Source organism: Passer domesticus, chromosome 5 (assembly GCF_036417665.1).
Source record: "Passer domesticus isolate bPasDom1 chromosome 5, bPasDom1.hap1, whole genome shotgun sequence".
NCBI lineage: Eukaryota > Metazoa > Chordata > Aves > Passeriformes > Passeridae > Passer > Passer domesticus.
In genome coordinates this window covers 69,436,222-69,462,595 of record NC_087478.1, presented here as the reverse complement: position 1 = coordinate 69,462,595, position 26,374 = coordinate 69,436,222, and the positions used below count along the sequence as shown (strand labels likewise).

Sequence of the window (26,374 nt, the reverse complement as noted above, 5' to 3'; positions counted from 1 at the left end):
AGTGTTGAGATAAAGTAGCTGTGTCCTGGATGAAACTAGTCCAGAGGCATAGAGCAGGATCAGCAGCTAAGGCAGGGGCTAAAATCACAGGAACTTTCTGAAGAGACTTATCCTACTTGGTCTACTGCAATGCAAAGAGAGAAAAATCCCCTCAACCAAACCACAGTTTGAGAGATGGGTATTAGCCTTGTCTTTTAAAACAGGTTACTGTTTCTACACTGGAACTAGTCATATAGATTCAGTTCATTCTTAAATGCAGTGACACCCAGAACCACCAGTGGGATTACCACATATATCAAAGCACTGTATTGCACCAACTACTCAGGAGAAGAGATCCTCAGGAAAGTATTTCTCTACTCCTCTGCCTTCAGATAGGTAGATGCAAATGTCAGTTCTATCTACATCTCTCTACACTTATCTGACTCCTGAAACTGGCAAGAAAATTTGGGTCAGAAATATGAGGTACACTCAGTGTACCCTCTACAGGGAAGAGACAAGCAGCCTCACACCCTGAGAGTGCCTCAGACCACACCAGATACATAAATATGTGAGCAATGTCTAGACTGCACCTTTGGAGACTGACAAATGCCCTACCAACACTCAAAGTTCGGGAACTTGCTGATCCTACCAAAGGATGCACATAGCCTTAGATGACCAGGTGTATAACCTTTTATCTGAGCCATTGCTGGGATAAAGATTAATTTCAGAAAATAATTTTTGAACAGTGAGATTCCCAGCAGATGGTTGCAGAAAAGTCATTGTTACTCACAACAGTGGCAAAACCACACATACACAAAACATAAACAAAAGCCCCTTCCTACTGCCCTATAAGCCCTAACAGAAAATGTCTTGGGTGGTGGGTGCGCTTCTTTTTTTGCTTATAGATAATCACTGTTACATTTTACATCGACATGAAACTAACACCAGCAGAGAAGACAAGTGGTAAGAGAAAACCTGAAGTGAACTGAAGCTTCTGATCTTCTGATTTCAGGGACAAATTAGCATAACACAGTGTTTTGCAAGTCCAGCCGCTTATAACCTGCGCAGAGGCATATCAATTATTCCTTTTTTTTGTCATATCACAATAAAAATAGGTATTTATTCAGATAGACACAAAAAAAAGAAAAACAGCAGGCATTTAGCAAGACCCTCTGGAAATGTTCTTATCTCTTGACCGGAGTGTACCAGGAAGGCCTACAAGCATCAATGAATCTCACCTATGCAGGAAATAAACTATAGCATTGCACCTTCTCCTCCTCTGAGCTTAAAAGGACCCTCTCAAAGTAAGAGCCACACAAGGGAGGAGTGAAACATACTGAAAGCCACGGGAATACCAGAGGTCTGGCAGTTCTCAAACTCACAGAGTAGAAGCTCACTATCACCTTTCAAGGTTCTCAATCAGAACCAGTATTGCCTCAACCACTGCCACCTCCAAGGAGATTTAGCTGCTTCCACCAAAACAGAGCTGCTCAGGATATTCATTAGTCCCCACAACTACGTAGTAACAAGGGCAGTCGCAGTGGTATCCTCCCTTGTGAAATTCTACTTCATGCATATTATCACTGAAAAACCTTTTCCATCTCCACGATGACAAAGAGACAAGATTTAAGGTCAGCCAATTCATCCCAAGGCAATTCCATCCCTGTCAGATCTTGTCACTTCAGCAAGCTTTACAAGTTGGTGACCACTGGCTACAATTATCACTGAAGGAGGGCTAAGCTCCTTCCTTGTGCCTTAAAGGGTGCAGCAATTCTTTTTCAAGATCTTCAGAGGAGAGTGATGCCACACTCACACAGGAGCTGCTGGCGGTGGGACATATTCTACAATAAAAACCAGAAATGAACTGTCCTGGAAGCAGGAAACTCAGCAGTAATGGCATGAGAATGGGCTCACGTACAGAGCATTCCACTGAATTAAAAATAGGGCATTGATTTTGTTATTCATTTTTGTATTTAACTCAGTATTAATCTCTGCATACAAATGCCTTTTCCCCACTGCCGCATTCCCATGCCTCAGCAGAATTTCCAGTCAGCAGCAGAAACAGAGATGTAGATCCTAAGAACAAATCGATCTGTCTGCTACAAAGACAAACTGTATGTGAGATGAGGGCTCTGAGTGGGCTGTCACTCAAAGCCTCTGCTCTCATTTATCAGGGAGCACCTCCCGCCTGCACACAAGGAGAAGGTGAAGAACGGCAGCAACACTTACGCAAGGCATGCCACTCATCCTGGCGGATTGTCTTGGTGATGTTGTACGTAAGGTTCTTGGGGATGGTGGCTGAGGAGTAGTGGTACTTGATGTACGAGCACCGCTCAATTGCTCCTGGGAAAGGCAAAACGCAGAAAAGTGTGGTTAAATGAATGTAACATGTCCTGCCAGATATAGGCCAACCAAAAGTGAAGCCTAGGAGCAAAGCAATCCCTACTGTCCCTGCCCACTGTGACAACCAGCACGCTCTCTGGCCCATGACATGTAAGCTCCGATCGAAACTTATGATACAGGAAGTTTGTCTTTCACACATTCCAGGGACCTTCCAGACTGGGCCTGGAGTAGCTGCTAGTGCCTGCTTTCACGATGAGATCTTTGTGTGGCAAATTCTTCCCTGAACTGTGAGCTAGCAACTGCCATGCAGTTAATGTATAGAAGATATAAATTAATGCCTTAACTTTCTGTGCAGTCATGGTCATGATTGAATGCTCATACTTTGGGAAATACGCAAAGCAAATACCTTTGATCTTTCCTTAAATAAAAAGCAACACAGAGAAATTATACATATAGATAGCAAACAACTTCCTAACCCTTTCCACCCCACAGAAGGGGGACACATTACACTGCCAATTCATTGGCACCTCTAAACAATGAGGCTCAGATGGCAATATCAGTAGTTGAAATGGACAAGTTTTTCCCCTCTGTATTTTCCTCAGGATTTCACTCTGTTCCATGGAAAAAAGCACCATGTGCTGCTTCTGATATGTTCTGGTCACATCATTACATCTCCTTTTACAAATACTTTCCTTCCTGTACAATAATTGCTCCTCCAGGATCTGATCTCCTGGCATCTCTCTGCATAGTTTGTGTCCCTAGAAGAAAGTCTGGTGTAGTCTGATGCCTTCCATGAATTATAGCCTAGTCAAATTTCACATCTTATCTGATACCTGTAACTGTGTAACTGTTCTTGTATTGATGAAAGCCAGTCTGGTTTTCTACATTGCTTTTGCCAGCATTCTCAGCTAACACTGGCTTTATTAGACCTTCTCACTAAGCTGTCAGAGTCAAAGCTCATGGAAGTAATTTTCCCACTAACATTATGTTATTTTGGCTCAGGCCTTTGATAACTACATCGGTATCCTTAATGTGGTTGGCCGTGCTGTTTGTTACTAGCTATCACTAGTCAGAGAAGCAGCCATGCTGGAAATGCTTTTATGTATTAAAAATACATTAAGATGAGCACTCAATAGAATAAATTAAATGAAGCAATGAATTATATAAATAATAAAGAGCACTATACACAAGGAGGCAGGTAGAGGACTCTTACTGCCAGTCTGAATTGAAAAGGCAGACCCATTAGCCTTATATTGACAGTTCCACAAGGTAAAAAAATGCTTTTAAACCACGACAAATACAGGTTTCTACTAAGGGTTGTAAGATACTACTTGGCATGAACTTAGATTGTAGACCATGAATTCACAGCATGAAGAAAACCCATGAAACAAGTTATTAATTACATCACAGCCTACCAGCATCTTCCAGAGTTAGGCAGTATAAACATTTGAGGTCCTCATTGTTTGCTTCTTGTAAGTATTCTTCACATTCTGCCTTTGACAGCAATTAGATTAGACAAAGCCAAATATTATAGGGGGAAAAGGCAAAATATTTACATATGTATCCGCCTGCCCTGACAGCGTGATGGGCTTCTGTGTGAGTCTGCACCATCTGGGCACCAAATGTACTCCCAGAATTAAAGTTTCAAACCAAGAATAGTATTTAAATAAAAAGACAGCTAGTGTGCAAAGAGCTTTAAAAAAATCCCCAAATCACAACCTTGCCTTCTTATAAGGTTTTCCTATCCCTTTTTGCTAGGTTGCTTTTATAGATTAGAAGCATCAGCAAGAAAACAACAAATGCTTATTTGCCAGAAATTAATCTTGAAGTTATCAGATACCTGCCCAAATAAGAGATTTATATAGAATAGTAGAAAGGGACACAGAGCCAAGATACAAAGTAAAAGCTTACAGAAGGAAGAGAGAAAAACTCCTGTTCTATTTGTGGCTTTTCTGGAACCAAAAAGGCTAATTTCTAGGAAGGTCTATCAGATTTCTAATTCTGCAAAGATTTTTGGTGGTAATGCAGCAAGCTGCTCAATATTACTTTTATCACCAAAGCCTAAAGCAGAGATTATTGTCTGAATTCAGGTCATCACTTGACCATTTCCATAATTTTGGGCTTATGTTTACTTCCCCATGGCTCTAATGGGACTTAAGCACACAAAAATAGTTTTGGGACCACTATCAACCATGGTTGGCAAATAGGGCATGGTACAGCACTTGGCATGGCAGTTCATAGAGGGCACTGAAGGCCTTCCAGCTCTACCAGGGAGCAATGATGTCCACTTAGCAGAGGAAGGCAGTATCTTACTGAGAAACTCAAGAATTTAATGGCCCAAAATCACAATGCTTGCGATTGCTTGGCATTTAAACATGAACCACTTATTTAAACCCACTCTCACAAGTGTAGGAGAATGACTATGCTCAGTCAATGCAACTACATCAGCACATACCTAACTAGAGGTGACAGTCAGCTTTTGAACTTAAGAAAAAGGCCTTCAATTGCCTGGACTTGGCAATAAAAATTAGGAAAAGGGTGAGTTTATAGGCAGTGATGATTTCATACTTCTGATGTTTCCCTAGTTGTTTCACAGAGAAGAGAACAATGTTCAAGACGCCAAAGATCCAAGTCCTGGAGGTTCCTATGAGAGCAAAAGCATCAAGAGCAGCAAGAATCAGAACTACTCTTCTGCTGGAAAGCCTTCTCAGAAAAATGCTACAAAATCCTTACCGTCAGAAGAATTACTAGCTATGCTCAGTCCAGTCTTTGAAATAGGAAGAAAATCAAGCTTTCTCTTCCATGCACTCAATAGGGTAACTACAATTTATGGAGCATTTCCAGCCTTCAGCACAAACTTAAACCAAATGCAACTGCAGCTTTGTTCTGCACTTTGCCCCAATAACTGGGAATGGTATTTATAGAGCAAAGCAGTGAGTGGGGCTTTTTTTAGCTGTAAGCCACCATTGCAAGAGTTATAGCTGGCCACAAGAAACACAAAAACCACCACAAAGTTGCTCCAGGGACAGATGCAATGTATCCTATATTTCTCTGACCAAAAGGAAATGCTTGCTGAAAATCCTAAAGAAAAGTAGCTGACATCTTCCAATAGTGTGCTAAGAAAAGGATCAGCAGAAGGATACAGCTAGAACCATGCAGAGCAAACCTCTGCCATACCATCAACACAAGCACAGATGCTCAGGGGATTCAGCAGCTGTCAGATGTGGCTGGCAACCCCCTGTTCCTGCAAAGGCTGGATGACAAACAAACTGGAGATAAGGAAACTAGAAATAGCTTCACCCTGAGCAGCTAAGTATTCACAGCATCAAACATGCACCTCCTCTTACTGACTCACTTAGCTGCTCAGTTTCCTTCCCATATCTGCTACCATTGCTCCATACTATCACTTTAGCACATACTATTTCCCCTTCTCTCCATTACAATACAAACTTTTAACCTAGGGCACAGGAGAAATACCACCTGAAAACACTGATGTTTCTCTATTCAATTTTCAGAAGCCTACCAACTAACATCCTTATGTTAGTTCAGCTGCTAGAGAAACTCATCTACCACTAGAGCTGTAAACACCATCCCAGCAGAGGCTTCAAACTGTTTGGTAATACAGGGAATGACTGAACATGCCATTCTAAACAGAAGAGGGTTGAGATCAATTAAGGTCATAATGCTGGTGTCCAGACTGTCTTTGTCTGGTAGGTCAACACAACTTTTTCAGAACTTTTCGACCAGTATTTCTTCCTCACCATTGTGCCCCCACCACTCCCCTAAATATAACATTTAAACTCTTTCAAACTACTCCAAACAACAGTTTTTAACACAGTTAATTTCAAAAATAGAATGGCAATTCAAAATGTCACCAAGGTATTGGTTATTTCTGTCCTAAATTTTGGATCTCAGAAGAACCTAGAGGCATTTGCCCTGGTCAGTTTGACTTCTGCAAAGGTGGTTGCCAAGTTTCATGAATTTACAGTGTCAGTGTGATCGTATGGTTTCGTATTCTGCATTATACAGACCAACCCATTTGAGAGCTGGTAACAGAAAGCAGTCCTTGGCATCTTTCATCAAACTGGTAACCTGTGAGAGCAGTTGGGTGACAGAAATATCACGTCAGATTAAGTCCAAGACGGCACAGAGTTACTTGCATGGGTTATTTGAGTACTCCTCTTCTGTCTTGAGGACTAGAATATTTCACACTTCTCCCCTGCCTCAGCTCTCAGGGCTGCAGGTTGTGGAACCATCCTTAAAGGTTCAACTGCAGATTAACCCAATGCCTGTGAATAAGTTACCTTCAGTAGCTAGAGGACTTCCAAATACAGATAAAAATGTCTCCCATGATAAGATTCTTTGCAGCAGTCCCTGGGTTAGAGCAATCAGGAATCTCAGATGCAGGGCGAGAGCAGCAGGTCACTCACTCTGGATGAGCTGTGGTGTAGCCATTCCAGACTCCACAGGCTAGGACTAAGAGTCACCTTGCATTCTGTAACATGCAGAGATCTGATCCAGGGGGTACCCATTCTTCTCTTACAGTATGCATATTGGTTTCTAAGAATGATCCAGCTGTAAAACTAGTATTTGCTTTACTACATTTCCTGTCAAAGCTTTTGATATTATGAACTTCTCTGAAAAGACTGGTGTGGATATTCTGAGCCCCAGGCAGCTTTTCCTTCTTCTGTGTTGCAGATACCCCTGGATGAACTGTTTGTAGCAAAAAAAAAAATCCACAAAATGCACCCGTTGTTCTAGCTCTAATTTTCACAAATCTATTTGAGAATTACACAAACATTTCCTAGCAAAAGAAATCTTAGCCTCTGGCTTGCAAACTGCACTCACTACATATATTTGCTCTTCATTATGAGAAACTGCCATCAGTATGAAAGATTGCCTTAATTCCATGGTTTGGTTACTGATCCCTCAGTGGGTAACTATCTCCATAGCAAACAAAGAGATGTAGATTGGCCATTTAGCCTCTAAGTATTTCACATTATCTTCAGAAAATCTGTAGAGCAGAAGAACTTCACAGTGTGTTGTTTTTCTTAGCAAAACATTTTCAGTTTCCAGAGGCTACAATCACAGGACCAAGAATGGGTTACAAAAAGCAATTCCATGTGGCATATGTATCTACTATTGTCTTAAAAGTCTTCTTTCACCTGGAAAAGTTCATTGTTTATTTGTGTTAGCATTTTTGCATCCTTCAAACTAGCACTGGCAATTCAGGCAGGTGCCATTTCAGAATTATCACCCTCGGATGTATTTTCTGCCCTCAGTTACTTTAATCGTTTCTTATGAGTCATCAAAATTCATCTGGAGGTACCTTAATATAGGCAAGACTTGCAGCTTCAGTGTGAATTAACTGGTCAAATTAAACCTTGGAGGAGGATAGAAGGAGAAATTGAGTTCTACTTTGACCAGCTGCTATGACATAACTGCAATCAGAGATTGCAATCATGCAATCAGATATGCTGACTAGCTAATGAACTCCAGACGACTTTTTTAAATGAAATCAAATACTTATTAGAAAATATTGCAACACCTTTAACAGGATTTTGTTATTTCTTGAGTAATACTAACATGAAATTACTGATTACAATTTTTTCCAGCTCTATAAATAGATTAATACCAAAAATGTAGGAACATTATTCCTCTGCATTAACTGCAGAATTATTTATGTTAAAAGTGTTCTCTAGATGTCAACCAGCCCAATGCCCTACTCAAAAGAAGCACAACTTCAGAGTTAAAATCAGATCCAAAGATAGCTCATGTTGCTCAGGGCCTTGTCCAATCAATTTTAAATACCTCCAAGAATGGAGGTGCACATCCTTGAGCACCTCTTCCAATGTCTGAACACCCCTATTACTTAATCAGAAATTCCCTTGGTGTTGCATTAATATTTTGAATAATAGAACACCTCAAAGTAAAGGACTAAAAATCTAGGAAGAATATGCAAGAATCACCACCTTAATCAACATGTTTGGTGAATATTCATTAACTTATATGCATAAATAAAAGCCAATGTTCTAATTAATGAAGCTCAACATAGATTTTCAGTTGCAGCATGGGCCGAACTATTAGAACAAGAGATGTTTCTTCCTAGCTGGCTCTAGCATCATGCTGCACGGAGGTTCAGCTTGGTCTTGCTACTTGTCCTACATAAAGCAAAACAACTCCTGAGGCTCATTGCTGCTTGCAGTGAGCTGTCAAGGAATTGGGCTGATGCCTCCCTGCAGTTGATGAGCTAGTTGATGGAGTTTCTGTTTGTGGTGTTTAAGACTCAGTTGCTAGCCCCTAGCTGCCTCCCCTGCACATGGGTAGAGGTGCACAGTCAGGTTCTACTCACCTTCTGGATACCTGAGTAAAATCAAAGAGGGATCTGATCCAGTGCCCTTTCCCATTCACAGACAGACCCAAGGGTCACATATTGGGAGACACAATGAGCGTGTCTAAGGGAACACGTGACAGGCATCAGGAGAGCACTTTTGGAAATGACCACCTGATCATATCTAGTTACCGTCCTTTGGTTCAGAACACAATGTGCTATGAGATGATGCCCATTTGATTCTTCACAAATTAAGTTAAATCAGAAGGTGTGCTAATGGAAATTCAACTAATGGTACAAAAGCAGAGCCAGTTTGAAGTAACATCCCCTCCTTGAAAACACAAGGTGAACATAAGGTCCTAAGCACAAATTGTTTCTTTTATATTCAACCCCACCATATCACACAAGGGAAAAAAACTGACCAAACTTCAGGTCACCAGAAAAGTTTTGTACAGCCACAAAACTGTATTAATCTGTAACTTATTTTGATGCCTTTAAAGAATAATTTAAAAACTATATTTCAACTGAAAGTCTGAAAAATCTACTCTGAAAATTTTACAGCATTTTTCCAAATTTCATAGATTTTTTTCAACTGAAACCACTAGCAGCATTAGATTAAGTTTCACAAATGGTTATGTCCCCTTGCATGCTTTTTGCTTCAGAAACAATTTTCCACATACAAAAATAAACAATTTCATAACTGTACTTAAGTGTAACTATAAATGCACTTTTAAGCACATAACATACCTATAGACTCCCTGTGGGATAAAATGCAGAAAGTCTGCAGCCTCTTAGGCTGCCAGTGGCTATTAAATGGATATTTCAATATACAATCTTACTTAAACTTGCTTTTTACATGTAGATGTCTTTACTGACCACCAAAAATGCAATGAACACAGAACTTCAGGAAAACATACTCAGACAATTGCAGCATCGTCTGTTTTACCTGAAGGAAAAGCTTGCCTGTATCCACTGAGTAGAGAGCAACTGTAAGGATCAGACATAAAATAAATATTTTGTCCACAAAATGGCACATACCCAGAAAATACATTAACAAAATGAACAGCTTAAAGATTTTCACTAGGAAAGAGAGCAAACATTTTTTTTCAGAGTGAGAAGCAGAACCACGATGCTCTTTTTTCCTTCCATTTTTCTTCTACAGCTCATCTCACTAACTTCCAAATAAAGACTCTCTCAGAGCCTGTAGCTTAGTCAAACTTGTTAGGTAATGCTCAGCTGGTAAAGCAGTCTTGTAAAAATTTAGCAGGGGGGGTGATTGAAAGGATCCACCATACTGTACTATACATACAGAAATGGGGTAATAGACAACAGTGTGCCATTCTCATTTTTAACAGGTCATCTGATAAGCTCTTCCAGCTCCCTTTCAGTACTGACCCACTAGATCTCTAGAGATATAGAAAAAAATCAGATACAGTGCACACATGAAAAGGAAGCCATCCCTGAAAATAATGAATCTCCAGACACACAACAGCTTTGTTGTGTGTGGGCTTTATGTGACCAGCACAACTTCCACAGATTTCAGTAGTTACATCTACATTTCAATTTCTGATTCCACATGAAAATGTCTAAATTTTCTTTTCAACCACTGTGTGAGCAAAGACAGAGGTGCAGAAGACATGTGCACGTGTACTAAGCAGACAGCGACATTTTCAGAGTAGAGAAAAAATAAAGTGCTTGAGCAGCTTTTGCCAGGCCTGTTCCTCACATGCTCTCTGGATAGTCCAGCAAATAGCAGCTTGCTTAAAGCCACCAGCTGGCAGAAGATAAATATTCCACCCATGATAAGAAAAGAATCCAAGTATGAGACCAAAAGCTGAATTTGCATTGGAAAGTGATGAGCTCACACTTTCTCTCCAGGGACCAAGGAAAGGGGGCTGGCAAGGATGCAGGAGCAAGAAGAGGGTTATGAAACACTTTTTTACTTCAGCTATTAATAACAGCCTCCAAGCCACAGGGCACTTGAGAGGAGGAAGGCATCTCCTTGCTTCTATTAATCTTTTTGTCCACCTATTTGCTTTGGGCTGGCCACAGGGGAGAGGGAAGCAGAGCACAAATGAAAAGTTAAGGAGGTTAAAAGGACTGAAAAATATTTGCTCCCACATGTTTGGAGGCAGAAATTAAATGATCAATAAAAAGTCAGTGAGACAGCAATTACCAGTAAAAACTCACTGATGACCCAATAGCTCATGGAACAAAGCAATATCTCAGTACTGCTGTCAAGCCAAAGAAAAAGCACAGCAAAGGCTATTCCATGGACAGGTTTCTTCAATGTACACCCTATGATTCTCATAGTAAGATGCTCCCATGGAGCTTGGTGTTTCATTAACCAGCTTCAAAACCTATTTCAAATGGATGTCTAAGAAGCAGGGTGCCAGATTGCCAAGAAAATAAGGATGGATCCACTGATATCACTCATCCTGCTGAGTATCTGTGATCACATGCAGTGAAGTCTGAGGCGCCTATCTCTCTGCCTTGGAAAGCTCTTTTACACGTTGCTTTGCAATGTAAATGTGGCTTTCTACACATTCAGTCCCCTTCTTAAAGTGAAGGGAACAGAAGCTCTTCTTTGTATCTCCTGTTAGTTTACAGCAAGCACCACAAATAGCTGAGCTGGAGAAAGGATTTAGCTTTCTTGTAGCACTTCAACCTCATGTTTAAACAGCAGAAATCGCAACATGACAGAATCATTCAGATGCTTGCATGCAACATTGAGGAAATAAGGCTAAGACCTAACCAAGACACACCTCCCAGAAGAACCCACTTACAGGGGATCTTAAGTTTGCACACAGCAGTCTCTTAAAAAAAAAAAAGGACTTATATGAGCCATGCAACATCTTTTATCATTTTCATGTAGGTTTTGTCCTGCAACTAAGTGTGGGGGTGGCAGGCAGAGTTTCACAACATTAACTAGAACATAAATTGCGATGAAGAGAAATGAGAAGGAAGAATAAAGTTTGTGGCAGGAGTCATACGGCATGGATTTATAGAATTAAACTAAGGAGATAGTTTTTTCCCTTTTAGTCAAAAAGCATTTTGCTTATAAGTTGAAATTAAGATGCATTTTTCTAACTCACATGTTATATATAAAAGATGATTTGGCTCGCCTTAAATTAGGGAAGTGCACCCCTGTTAGCATAGATCCCATTTTGCACATTTTAAATTAAAGGTAACTAGGAGAAACCACAGCATTTGAATTCTCAGTTCCAAAAGCAGAAATACCAACAGAAATCTAGCCTATCAAAGAAGTAAGTGAGGAAGAAATCCAACATCAGCTTTGCAACCAGGCTGGGCTTTTTCCCCTATGAGCAGATTACAGCATGGATAGACCAGAAAGACATCCTGCTATTCCCATAAACTGTTCTCCCTACATCCTGTGCTGATGAGACAGACTACATCCATTCATCAAGGACTCTGTTGAGACTTCAAAACTGTGTAAACAGAAGACTTTCAACATATTCTTTCTTTGGTAGAGACCATTTTTAAATACATCCTTATATTCTAGATTCTCTAAGATTAATTTTTTTTATGCTGTCCCTATTCTAGTTATTTCAAGAAAAAAAATTAGGGTACTGTAATTGGAGTAAAGATATTTTCAAGACATCACTTCATACATAAAGTATTTCTGAGACAAAGATCCCCTGCAGTTATTAAATGTAAGTGCAGAGTAAAGCTAAAAGATTATATCATCCCTAAGTGAGCAGAGTTTCTCCCAGCAAGTCCATAATGTCTCTTGCCTCAAACTCTACCAACTGAATAACTACTTGGATCATATAGCCTGATGACAAAAGCTACAAAGAAACTACTTTGAAATAAACATTGAGATTTTTTTCCTGGTGAGTAGAGACCATTAAATTATACAGGCATTTATATAAGGTCTTTCTAAAGTGAGGAACAGCTTCATGTTTGGCCATGCTCTTTTCCCTGTGAAGTCATTCCCTAGATTGCCCTTGTTCAAATTATTAACTGGTGAGCTACCATGACTAAATTGCAAAGATACTCCATCTTCCTTTGTAAAGGAGTACACATTCAGAGGGACAAAAGACTGCACAGCTCACTGCCCTTCCCTCACAAGGCTGTTTGCTGCACTATTGTAACTGGACTTACTATTGTAGATGAGGGCTTCAATCAAGTAAAGGCCTTGAGAAATTCAACATTATGTAAATATTTAAAAGATGTCCTTGAATAGTCAAATTGAAAGACAACTAGAAGGAAAAGAAAAATAAAGATGGTGATAAGAAGATCAGACAACTGTACTGTGAAATCCAATATGAGCAAAAGGACAATTTGGTCATTCTAAAGCCTACAAATCACAGATATTGTTAATCTCTCCACAGATGTCTGAAATCATAAGTGGTTTCTCCTGCCAGAAGGAAATTATTCTTGAAGAAGTATTTGAAATAGGAAAAGTTGGTGGATGTGATCAAAAAATATTGTTCCAATTGACTGGACTGTGCTCTTACTAATCCAGTGATGAGTTTTGCAATACCATCATATGCCCTTGTGTACAGAAGGCTTGGGCATTGAGCACCTCTCCACAAATGCTACAGTAATTCATTTCTGGTGCATCAAGGTCTTGCTGCACTCAAATGTACTTCAGTCAACAACTTTGGGCTAGAATCTCAACATGGTTGCAGATGCTCTGTACCAAACAACACATATCAGAGCAGATAAAAATACTGGAAGGATAAATGCCCTTGCAAGAGGATAGAGGGAACCAAAAACTGAGAAGGGACCAACTTCTCTCAAGTCCCAGCCTTCCCTTTGCCTATTCCCAGTCTCAGCCTTCCCTTTGCTTATTCCCAGTACACATCTGGAAGGATCAGAGTATGCCAATAGCTCCAGCTGTTGGAAAACTAGCAGTGAGATGACCTGTTGCCAGTATGATCTTGAACAAGGAATTAAGTTATTCTAGTCAAGTCTCAAAGATATTTAGTATCCAAGCACTTTAGCTAAGATTCATTGTATTTCTCTTAAGATATACATATGATGTACTTTAATGCAGAAATTAAAAATAGCAGAAGCCAGCCCAGCTTATGGAACAGGGCAGAAGAACAGAGTAGGGAAAACCCCCATAGGTCTAAAAGCATCTATTATTTCACACACCAAATAAATTTAGATTGCTACAAAATCATGTGACCCTAGCTTAGGCCCAGAGCTGGTGTATATTTAAATGTATTAAGGTGTGGGATGAGAATTTCTCATCCCATCTACTGCTGGGTCAGCACACATTGGAATTTGCTTTGGGAGGGTATTGTGACATGATGTTCCCTTGCCTGTAACATCCTCTTGTCTTCCAATAAATGTCATCTACCACTTCTTGCACCTTCCCATCTGAAATGTCAAATCAAATCAGAGGCTTACAGTATGAAGGTCTCCCACTCACTGCAATGTTCTGACCAGGACAAGCTGGACTAAATATTTCTGCTGCCTGTCAAGAAAGTTGTGTAGAAGGAAAGACACAATTCCAAGTGCACTGAGCAGCATTAGATAATAGAACTTCATGGATGGCAGCAATAAGCATTGTCTGAAAGGTGAACACTGCACATCTGAACACCTTTTTCATCACTCAATGCAGCCCACCATCCCTGTGCCTGAAAGAGCAGCAGAATCCCACTGGGGTTTATAGCCTGAAGTGTTATTCAGCCCTTTACAACTCAAGCACTTGCTTTATGATCCTTGTTCTGACAGAGGAGGAGGCAACCATATCCCAAAAATCCATCAGCATACATGGGAGCAAAGAGGAGCTCTCTTCCAAGCACCACTTGGAAGGTGCAGAACAGGCCTTTAACACCACACTGCTGAAATTCAGATTTAGAGAGAAGTGGTTATGGAAACAGGCATTTATTCAGACACTGCCAGCTCAGGATTTAGTTTTTTACTCTATACTCCTAGTCTGAACTTTAATAAAGGCTTGTGTCTCAGTAGCCTCTGATAACACCCAATGGGACAAATGCTGTGTACAATCACAGTGAACAGAATCTGAAAGACTTTTGCTGATTTTTTTAGTACCTCCCCTATTCATACAGATAATTTTGTATAATATCTAAAGATAAGACTTGAACTGCAAGGCTTGATTTTAAAAATTAAAAACTCCATGATTCAGCATCCTATGTGCTTCTAGACACGTTTTTATCTGTGCAATTAATTCTAAATCCAAGTGTTATTATAAATGTTGTATTCTATGAATGCTTCACTCCCTATTTTAGTTACTACTCTACAACTACCTTGCACAGTCTATTTGTCTACAATATCTGAAACTATTTAATAAAAGACAGTATTGCTGTCCAGCATTAATTTATGTACTAGTCCCTTCCCAAAAGGGCATGAGGTTTCAGTTCACTGAGTACAGGATGAGGTGAAGGAGATCCAGGATGATTCTAGACATGCCTCCACTGGATCATCAGCCACACTGATGAAAAGGATGGAGACAACATGCCAACCTAACAGAAAACATTAATTGGAAAACATCTAAACCTTTAAGAAAATATGCCAGTAGCTTATTATTCTTATCTCCTAGAGTTCTGCTATACCAGGTTCGATTACAGCAATTGTGACAAAAATCATAGCAAAGAGATATAGCTGCAAGCTGATATTGCCCAGAGATTCCACCCACCAGGGTAAGAAGCAAATGCAGCACCAGGGAGACACTGCAGTACAAGCTCAGTGAGTTGTACATGCAAATCAGTTTAATCAAAAATATTTCTAAGTACAGCCTACCTTAAAGGGAACAAGATATTAAGGTGGCATGCACAAGGCTGAGATTCAGGAGGCACACCCAGGACCAGGAGACTTAGGAAGGAGAAGCAAAATGCCCATCTCATATTGCAGTAGAAATACAGTAAGGGACAAGTGTCAGACACACTGGCAGCACAGTCAATACCCCAAACTGAACACCCGAGTCTGCCACTGGACCTTACTGGAATCAGCTAAAGATGACACTTGTGTCCTGCTCAGGCAACTGACCAGCCTTATCATGCCTAGAGAAAAGAGCAGCTAAGTTTACTTGGTTAACAGAAGAGGTTACAGAGTTTTTGCTTGTAGCTATACAAGTGGGCAACAAGCATAAAACAAAAAAAAAAAGAGCTGGCAGCAGAGAGCTCTAAAAGGAGTGAGAAATAAAATAGCCCCAAAAAATAGCCCAGTTTCTAAAATTGACACCATTATCATATATGTTTGTATAACACATTTGCAAATGCAGTAGATTTTACACTTTAAGCATTAAACAGCTTTTCTGAATGTATCCACAGCAGATGCAGGATATATGGAGAACCATCCTTAGTACATGGACACAGTTCAAGTAATACTCCAATCCTGGAATAACAGTAAGTGAATAGCTTTCAAATGTGCAGGAATTCGACTTCATCCACACAAAAGAAGCCTTTGCCAGGAGCACAAACAAAGGCAATACTGGATCTTGACACTTCATAGTGGACTAAAGAAAAACTACTTGGGAAATACAGAGTCATAGAATAGGTTGGGTTGGAAAGGACCCTAAAGACCACCCAATTCTAAACCCCTTGCTACATGCAGGGACACCCTTCACTAGGATCAAGTTGCTGAAAGCCACATCCAACCTGTCTTCAAATTCATCATGTTCCAAAGCTTTAATATTTTCCTGAGATTTAATAAACATCTTTCCAAAATGAGAACAAGTGGTCTAGAATTATAGAGAATGGAAGAAAACAATTCCACCTATTATTTCCCCATTCCAGGAAAAAATTTTCCTACTGGAAAGTAGCCAAGTTATCCTAAGAAATGAAAAATACCAATATTCATCTGTTACTCTATAGACTTTCAAGTATGGAATAAAACATTTTAGTCTGAAATTGCATGACGATAACTTACTTTAAAGAAGAATATAAAGTACTCTTGACACATAGACCATGATATTTAAGAACACTTAGGTTGTCTTTAAAAGGAGGGAGCAGAAGAAAATACCTTGTTTCCCTGTTTAGATTTCCTACAGACTTGGTGACATTTATCATAGTCCAGCAGTGCTGTGACAATGACTAGGAACTTCAGTCTTGGACCAGTCTCCCATGAGTCCAGGCACTGTGTGATTGTGAAACTAACAGTATTCCAGACCAAATTTATCCACCATTTGATGAAAATTTCTAATGCTTCTGCAATCTTACACATAAGCTGATTTTGTACTGGGTAGAGAGTTGTACTGGAACAATAAAAAATCATAGCTAGATATACTACTAATATTCAAAATCCAAGAAAAGACATAACCAAGTGTAATGATCTAATGATGCTCTCTCTAATGTACACCTCACCCACAAGAGTTGTTATTTAAGGCCAAGCCTGCAATGTTATTATTCATATTATACCAGGGCAAAAAGACAGTCTGAAATAACCCTGGTTGTTTAAAATACTCAGAATTTTGTACTCCAAAAGGAAGTAAAAACATGTATACTCTTGAAGTCCCACGAGGAAGTAGGACATAGTAGTGTAAGCTGCATATTGCCTCCGTAGCAACCTTTAAGCCTCAACTCATCAGCTTCTCTGATTTTGCCCAATTAGGATAACTTAAGCCTGAGGCTTTGATCATTCTGGAGCCTGATTCCACACCATGAAGTACAAAAACAGTAAAGAGGTTTACTTCAAACAGTTGCACATGACCCATGGCAATAATACAACACTTGAATCACTTCAGCACTGGACAGCTCTGCAATTTCTCCAAATACGCTGACCTGGCCATGAAGCTGAGCATGATTTCCCCTCAGCTATTACTCCTAATCCTATAAAGTGAATCTGAGAAATACAATGTGGCCATTGTGCACAGTAGTTGAAGGATGCCAGTCTCACTTCTAACAGGAGAAAAGCAGACTCATAACACCACAGATACTCCTACTAGGAGAATATTTATGAGGAGAATTTAAAATAATTTTTAAGCTATGCTAGATATAGCCAGTTACTTATCTCTGCCTGGAGGATGCTGGTGCCTGCTGGGTCCTCAGCCCAGAGTCAGAAAGAACGAGGATCATCACTCAAGTGCCTTGCTGGAGGTGGGTACCCTCATACCTGCAGCGCTGTGTACGCTTGCAGCTGTGCTGCATCAGGGATGCAGTCAGTCATTATGAGCTGCAGTGCTCTGTCATATCACTAAAAAGCATGATGGAAGGTTCTGACAGTATCTTTCATTAGGCTTGTGGCTATGCTGCTCCCATCAGACAGAAGAAAAGTGGAAGCACTGTCTTGCCAGAGTCCATAACATGTCTTGGCAAGCAGGCCCAGACTCCTGTGTCATGAATTACCTGGTTGGAAGAACAGCAGCTTGTTTCAATATTAAAAAAAAATACCCTTTCATTGGTTTAACCTCTGATCCCTTAACCCTGAATTTCACCTCTCTGAACTACAAACAATCACAACTCATGAGTATTTAGGGACAGACAGTAGCTTCACCCTATTCCAGAAAAGGAAGAGTGAACTGCACTATTTAGCATGAACCCAAACCAGATGATAATGAAATGAATTAGCAATAAAAATTTATTTCATGTATAAAAACCTTTTAAAAGAGAAATAAGCCAGGCTCCAAATTACCATTAAAATTAACTTCCATTGATGCTCTGCCAGTGCTGCTGAACTAATGTTCTTTGCAGAAGCCGAATGGATTGATGATTGAGTGGTATCAATTAACATGAACTGTTGTGCTAGTTGCTTCATCTGGAGATCAAAGTATTCTGTTTAAGGAAAAAAGAAAAATGCAGTACCACTAAGGTTTTCCCCCTCTACATTACTCTGTTTCCAATACCTAGTCTCTGGCACAACTAGTATTCTTTCCCAAGCATAACTCTCTGTATTTACGTAATCATCAACCATAAAGTCAAAACAAAAATTCCATCTTCTGGGAATTAAAGTTCTAAATAGAATGGTTCAGAGACCACAGGCAACTGAAATGTTGTATTACAAAGCTAACCCACAACTGAGTATGGCTGAATGATGTTCAGGTGACTGAACGCAGCTTGTGCTGGTTTCTCTTCCTGTGGCTCCCTGGCAAGATGACAAATGTCTGTTCAAGGTGGCTGCCTGTTTTTTCATACATTTCCAAGCAACACTACCAAGTCTCTCAGCCCTCTTCCTTGTCAAATATCAGTGTGCAAGTGTGATGCTTATATTTTTCTCAGCTTATAAACCACCCAACTTTGTTGATCCATGCCAGTGAGCTGCAGCTGGAGGCATCTAAGCAGTAAGCAAGTTGTGACAATAGAGAAGGAGCATCAAGAAGGGTGAAATTACATATTGAAAGAATTCTGACTGCCCCAGAAACTCACACACATTCTGCCAGGTCACTCAAAACACTCCAAATCAGCAGTCTAGACTGGAGCAAATGTCTGGGGAACAAACTATTTTGGCTTTTGTGATTTGTGCCCAGTCATCATCTGAGTGTTTTGCCTTCCACACAGGCAGGGTAGGAGAGGTACACAGGCTCTGTCTCAAGGCTTGGCCTCACCAGAGTTTCTCTGTACCAATTGCAAATCCCACTGTAATAACCAAATTGAACTAAGGAGTCTACCCCAATCTCAAAGCAGGCAAATTCACTACAACACACTCCAAATGTGGGATGTTAGCAAAAACACCTGTGAAAGCCATGGGAAATATATTCATGAGATTTGTTAATATTAACATCCAAATTAGCACTAGATTTATGCCTGAAAGGAATGGACAATTCAAGACCTAAAGTACAGCCACTGCTTCTCTTTGCTCTTTAGGAGCAAAGCAGAATCTACTCCAGCAGCTGTAGCCAAACATGACTTCACTTGGCTCTAGGACACTGTCCCTGCCAAATCCCAAAATACCCTGTAGAGACATATAACAGGAGGTATGGGAGGGAGTTAACTGACAAAGGCCACATTCTCTTTTCAGTTTTGAGATGAGGTGGAAAATCAGTGAAAAAAACCTCATGCTGATGGCAAGAGCTGCAACAGACTCACATCAATAGAGCCAGACTATCAGCTATGAGAAGGCAGAGATTAAGACTGAAGCCAAACCTAAAAAAAGCTTCAAAGGTACAGTCCCACATTTTGGAGTCACCCAAGAAAAAAGGGCCTAAATTTTACTTCTTCATATGTATCTTAAGATGTTTGGGGCTAGGATTATACCTAGCAGTTTCTTGCAATAGCAGAAGACTGCACTGATTCAGCAGCTCTCCCTCGTCCTGCACAGAGGTGTCAGAAGAAGACAGTAAAAATTATCTGTATTTCATGGACATGAACGGGGAAAAAACACAAGAGTAATTAAATATTTTAATTCTCCTCTCTAAGTTCTGCCACTATGACCTCACTACATTATTTGAAGTACTCTCTACTCAGCTAACATTTTTATTAAGAATAAACCACCTCTAGCCTCCATTCCACTATTCCACTTTAGCCACCATTACCCACCCATAAGACTTGCTCAGCACAGCCATTCAATGTCCTCTGAACAGCATCAGAGCTATGCTGCCTTGTGCAGCAGGGAATACTTTAGTGTTTTCTTCTGAAGCATAAAAAATTATTCTGAAATTACTTTGCCTGGTAACAAACTGCATCTTTCACACTATTGGAGAACTGAAACTGATTCCTGCTTCATGTACTTTCCTTAGTTTAATTTTTTGTTGTTTTGTTTTACAGGTTTGCTTCTATCATGATGACAGCTACAAAAAAAATAATATTGCAAAAACAATGGAGAAGGGAATGTCAATCTTAAGGGAAATGAAGTTTTCACTTACCCTGCTAAAATAAGTTATTCAAGATGGGTGGGAACAACCCCAGAAGAAAAAAAAAAAAAAAAAAAAAAACACCAAAAAAAACCAACAACTATTTTATTTTTCAAAATTTCTTTTGCCTCCTTCACAGAGTAACTTGGTTCATTGGCTCTGAACTCAGAGTGAAGCAGAGGTCAATTCTACCTCTCAAAGCAGGTATTGCTTGCACACACACACCAGCACCAAAAGCCTTTACATGGGTCAGGTTCTGATGCCCTTGGCCTGCCAAGCTGGCATCCAGTCACCAGCAATTACAGAGACAATTAAATACATGTTTTCCTGCTATGCAATGAAGTGCATTTCAATAACATTCTTGTGTACTTATTAAAATGTTTTCCACTGGAAGATCTCCAGAATTATAAATATTCATTAATCACCACAAAACTACATGAAAACTACATCAAATAGGTGATCACAGAGTTAGAGGCCATTCTATATTAGGTCAACTTCATGCTGCTCTGCTGACACACAGCCAACTTGCTGTGAGCTATTCCAGCCCCAGAATTACCTTTCTTGCAAGAAAACACTTTGGCCAACAGCACCCCTGCATTTGTCAGTCATCCCAAAAGCTTTGGCCGAGAGAAGCAGAGGCCAGTCTAGGCATCCATGAACTGATAATCCTCAACTAACTTAGCAGCTGAGCCACACCACAGATTGTCAGAACAAGTGACCTTCAGGCACCTCTAGGGAAAGCTCATGGGCTGGGGGGAAGAAGGAAGGGCACAGTCAGATCCCACGTTTTCCCACAGGCCATGGGATCACAGATTTACAGCTCAGCTAGTTGAGTCACCCACACCTCAGGAAAGGATGACAGAAACCTTTGCCATGGCAGCAGATGGCTCTCACTACCCACACCTGACACAAAAGGCTCTCAGTGAACAGCCCAAAGCATAAGACTTGGCTGGAGTTAACAGAACCCCAGTACACACACTCAAGGGGTGGTCTGTATTGAAATAAGTTTTTTGACATTATTTTTGCAATACAAGTAAGATTTTTCCTGAAAAATCATCCTAGCAGAGAATCCAGCACTCTGTGTTACAAGCAATCCACTTGATACTAATATAGCTTATTTTTGTTCCAGAACAGGAACAAGCAATTCTATTGGGAAAGTTGGAGCTGAAATAAGAAAACTCAGACACCAACAATTTTTACAACTAGAGAAATTTCTAACACATCAGTAGGCTGTTTGAATTTTATTACCCACGTAGAAGTAAATACTTGAAACACAGTTTACAGGGAATTTGTGCTGCAGAGTAGTGCTGTGTCTGATGCTCAATCAGAACACAGAAGTTTGGATGCTTTCATTTGTATACATGAGTATTTGTACATATGCATGTTTTAATTAAGCCTTATTAATGTACTTAGTCTATTTTCTCTCTATAATTATACAGTTATGCAGAAAAAAAACATTCAAAAGCCTAGATGACTCAGGAGTTTGACAGCAAGATATGAAATGCCAAATTTAGTCAACAGTACAAATTCAGCAACCCAGCTTAAGTCACTAATCTGGAGCAGACAGACATATAAATACAACTCTGACAAGTTTTATCCTTTTTTCTTTGTTAATTGTCTGCTAACAGGCTGCAAATAAAATCTGAAATTTATTCATTATTCAAAATGATTCATAAATGTCTTCCCTGACTAACTCTCAGCCTACAAATATCTTAAGCTATGGCTGTCACAACTAAGTAAACAATTTGCAATTCACGGTGTAACTTATGTAATGAATTTCTTCACCTTATGTAACCAGCTTGAACAGTTTAAAGAGCTGACAAACACAGCATACATTTTTAATTGCACACTCCCAGTTAACAGTTGGGTTGTTAGAGGAATCACCCTCCCAGGAAACATACAGTGCCATGTGATTTAGGATACAAATATCAAATCTTTTGCTTGAGAACATGCTTTGAAACTCACTTTATCTGCCCACACCAAATGAAGTAGGCAAGTTCAAGCTATAAATGCTTTCCCACGTATGCTGTTGTAGTAGTAGTACAAAAAAGCTTCCAATTTAAACATGATTTTTTTAAATTTCAGAAAATGACAATTTATTCTATCTTCTCCAACAATACAAGATTTGGAAAATGGACATTTACCAGGAAGCTACTTCATTCTTCCTAATACCATAAAGTGTGCCCATAAACTCTGCATCAAGGGTCACACCTACACAGGCCATGTGCTCCCCTGCTCTCTTCCCAATGCTGCACTCCACTCCCAGGAGTTAAAAACCAAATAGATGAAACTACACTGCAGCAGATTGCTTAAAGCAGTTCCTCAAACAAATTAAAAGCTTCAGGCAGCCTGAGCTTACCATTTGTCTCAGAATCCAATTCCACAGTTTATCACCACACTCAATTGTCTTGTACTGAACTAAAATTTTACATTTCAGTTCATTATTAATCACTTCTTTCTGTATGTTTCTCCATAATTTGCTCTTACTAGAGCCACAGAGAATTTGATGATCAGGAGATCTTTCCCCCCAGTTTTTGTGCCAAGGTACAAGCCAGATTTCAATACTATTAATAGGGCTCTTAGAAACCTTTAAATTGTGTGTAAAGTCAGAAGAAGGAAGGTGACTTTAATGGGGCTAGTACTGAACATGAATAAGGCTCTGAAATCTGACCCTACTGATTTAGCTTTGAAAAAAAAAAATTAACTCCTAAGCCAATCATCCCAGTGTCCCAGTTTTCAGTGTTCTTTGATTTCCCCCAGTACTACTCTGATAGAAAAATGAAATATTTCTGTGCTGCCAGGCAATAGCTATCAACAGTTCTGGAGTACTCTGATGCTTTGCCCCACTTATAACACACTTTAAAATCATGCCAGTTTAATATCTATTCTCACACAGGTTACAACTCCTATTTTTCACTAAAAGGATCTATTCCTAGACAGGACTCTGCCCAACAGCAACAAGAGCTTTAAAAGATCCCAGTCATGAAACAGTAAGGCCCTTCCATAAGGGCATTGGCACTACATCTGTGAAATATTTCTTGACAATGAGTATAAGGCAGTGGTGAACTGGATCCCAGGACAGTGACTTTAAATTTAAAAAAATCACTTTTCATAACCAAATAATCCAGGTCCTACATGTTGTTTGGGTTTTTTCTTTATTTCTGCCAACTTCCATTACTGTACTTTTATAGAACTATTACTAAAAATTATTATTATTATATTATTTAAAATTTATTATTACTAAAAATAATACTAAAAATTTAAATACAACAATTAGAAAATAATTTCATTATTACAACTTGAAATATTTTAAAGATGTCACTGAAATGTAAGGGAAGAAAGACCGAAAAAATGAGCCCATCTTGAACTACAAAAACCCCTATCTAAAAAGTCTGGTACTCTCTTTCCACAACTATGTTCTCATTTTTCAGACAGCTCTCACCCCTGGGACTCCGTCTGTCCACAAGATTTTCCTTTACCAGTGGTAACGTGTTCCTGATGACTTGCCCTGGAGGTAGAAACAGTCCTGTGTACTCCTCCCATCAACACACACACTTGTATTTCTTACCTTCCTGCCCATGTTCCACAGCTATTTTAGTCTATTCTTCTGTCTAGACACATTTTACAACTATTCATATTACTGGGCTTTCCTAATAAAAACACCCCTGTGCAATCTGCCATCACTGTGCCTGTGCCACTTAAGATGAATGTAAACACACAAAATAAAGCTGAAAAGGCACATGGGCCTCATATCTTTTGGATATACAAGAGTCACAGAGATATGAAATCCAAAAGCAGTTATTGCAGTTCTTCAGAGGAGGATTTATTAGACTTTTTTCTGAAGAAAACACTCACAGTACAGATGGCGTTCCCACCAACCCCAACTCTAGCAGTATATCCCAGGCAAATGATCTTTTAGGCAACACTACAGCACTACAAAGAGTAGCATCAAATTCTGCATTATGAGCCAACTGCAGAGCAGTAGCCTTTTGTATTTTACCAACACTTCTCGTAGTATTTTGTCTTTTAAGACTCAGGTCCAATAACATAGCAATTAAACTCATGGAGGACAGCTGAAAACATACCCTGAATATCTGGGTATTGATCAATAACAAGAAGAAAATTAAAATTAGGCCAATATTTGTCAATCACATATGTTTCATAAATCTTAAGTTTTCTTAGAGCTAGATTGATTTTTTTTCACACATTTGGAATGGTTGTTGCCAAACAACACACAGAATAAAATTCAAATATCAATGAGAGTATTAAAATTTAGACCTTAGACATAAATCCTGCATGAACAAGACAGCCTTAATAATACTTTTGCCATCTATAATATTCCTCTCAGCAATATCTGGCACAAAGTAGCAGTTTTCCCCTAAAATCTCAGGCAATGTGATGCATATCACAATAAAATTCATTTAATATAATCACTTATAATACATAAAATGCCAATTCAATTAGACTACCACCATTATAACTTCCTGGTAATAGTTTGCTCTACAGAAGTGTGACCTAGTACTCCTCCTATTTGTTACTCTAGAGGGGAAAAAAGTGGTGATACTGCACTATGAAAGGGACCATCAGAAGGTAAGAAAGCCGTCAGAGCCACTGGTTTCATCCTACTGAAACTCATGGACCTATAAAGCATCTCAGATGGAGGTATGGATCTCTGAATAATGAATTTAAGCCTAATGACAATAGCCTCACTTTTCTCATTATCTTTCACAAACCCATATAAATAGTTGCTGGACCATTGGTCGAAGACCATTACTTTAGGGCAGAGAAGAATTACATGCTGACACTCACAGTACTGCTGACTGAGTCATAAGGTGAATAATTACACACTCTGCAGCAAAGCACAAACTCCTGGGGCTGGCCAGTCCAAGGCTCTGTGCCAGCACACAAGGACTGTGAGGAGCTGCTCCAGTAAGCAGAGTCAGTGCAAGACAGCAAACTACACACGAACTGCACACAGCACTATGCACTGGGTAGTGGCTTAAGGTTGTAGTCTGAGAGTTTTCAACTGCCATCCTCTCTTGCAAATGACCAAACCCACACACTCAAAAACCCCAAACTGAAAACACAACACCAAAGAACAGGAAGAGTTCTATTAACCCAGTTGAACTCATTTTTCCTGATCCCTTTGGCCCCTGAACCTTTTGTGGGAAAGTGTTGAAAAATTCTTTGTTGTTTAAATCTATTTTTCATTTACTCTTAAGTAAACATAGACCAAACATACATGAATCACTTTTCCCTTACTGCTCATTCACCAACTCCACAGGCCCAGTCACACCACGTCCTGATCCCCTTCAGACCCATGAGCATGTGTCCTGGTTCAGGGCAAATTTGGGAGATAATCCCCAAAGGGGCTCCTGTACAAAAAGCAGATTCAATTGGGCCCTCCCCCAGCCAGTTCGGGAGAAAATATCTCCTTGGAGAAAAGCGGAAAGAAACCTGTTTATTAAACAATAGGACCCAAATAATATTAAACAATTAAACCTCTTGCTGCTCCAAAAAGAGATGACAAACTCCCAACAGTCCCCTCCCTGGGTTGCAGCTCGGCTCACTCAGTCTCTGATCAGTCCCTCCAGTGCTGGGAATGCCATGGCCCAGGACCGGCCCAGTGGGCTACAGGTGGAGCTGCCGGTGCTCTTCTGGGTATTCAGTCCAGAGCAGGTTTGAACAGGTCCAAGAAAAAGAAAAACCACAGTCCAGGGAACTTCTTTGCCTCAGCTAGCTAAAACTAACTAAAAGCAAAAAAGAGCTCTGTCCTGCTGTCTGTCCATCCACAGACAACACAGTCCAGGAGCAGGAATGCAGAGGAGTGAGTGCAGTCTGAAAACAAACTGAACACTTCTTCCCTCCCCTCTTCACTCTCTGGAAGAGAGTCTTAACGGTGTAAAACTTGTTAGTCAGTATAAACAGAACAAGACGATTTGGGATAAAAGCATCATACAGTCAACCAGGACAGCATGGAGCCCCTGTGTCCTACCAGG

General features: G+C 39.9%; 1 protein-coding gene across 3 annotated transcripts in view; it reads right to left on the bottom strand.

Annotated features, from left to right (window-relative positions):
• Positions 1 to 26,374, bottom strand: part of TMEM178B (transmembrane protein 178B) — a 213,430-nt gene that overhangs the window by 152,649 nt on the left and 34,407 nt on the right. For all 3 annotated transcript variants that reach the window (XM_064420882.1, XM_064420879.1, XM_064420881.1), the window contains one exon: positions 2,209 to 2,322. In XM_064420882.1, coding sequence (XP_064276952.1) covers positions 2,209 to 2,322 — 114 coding nt within the window. The remainder of the gene's footprint in view (positions 1 to 2,208; positions 2,323 to 26,374) is intronic.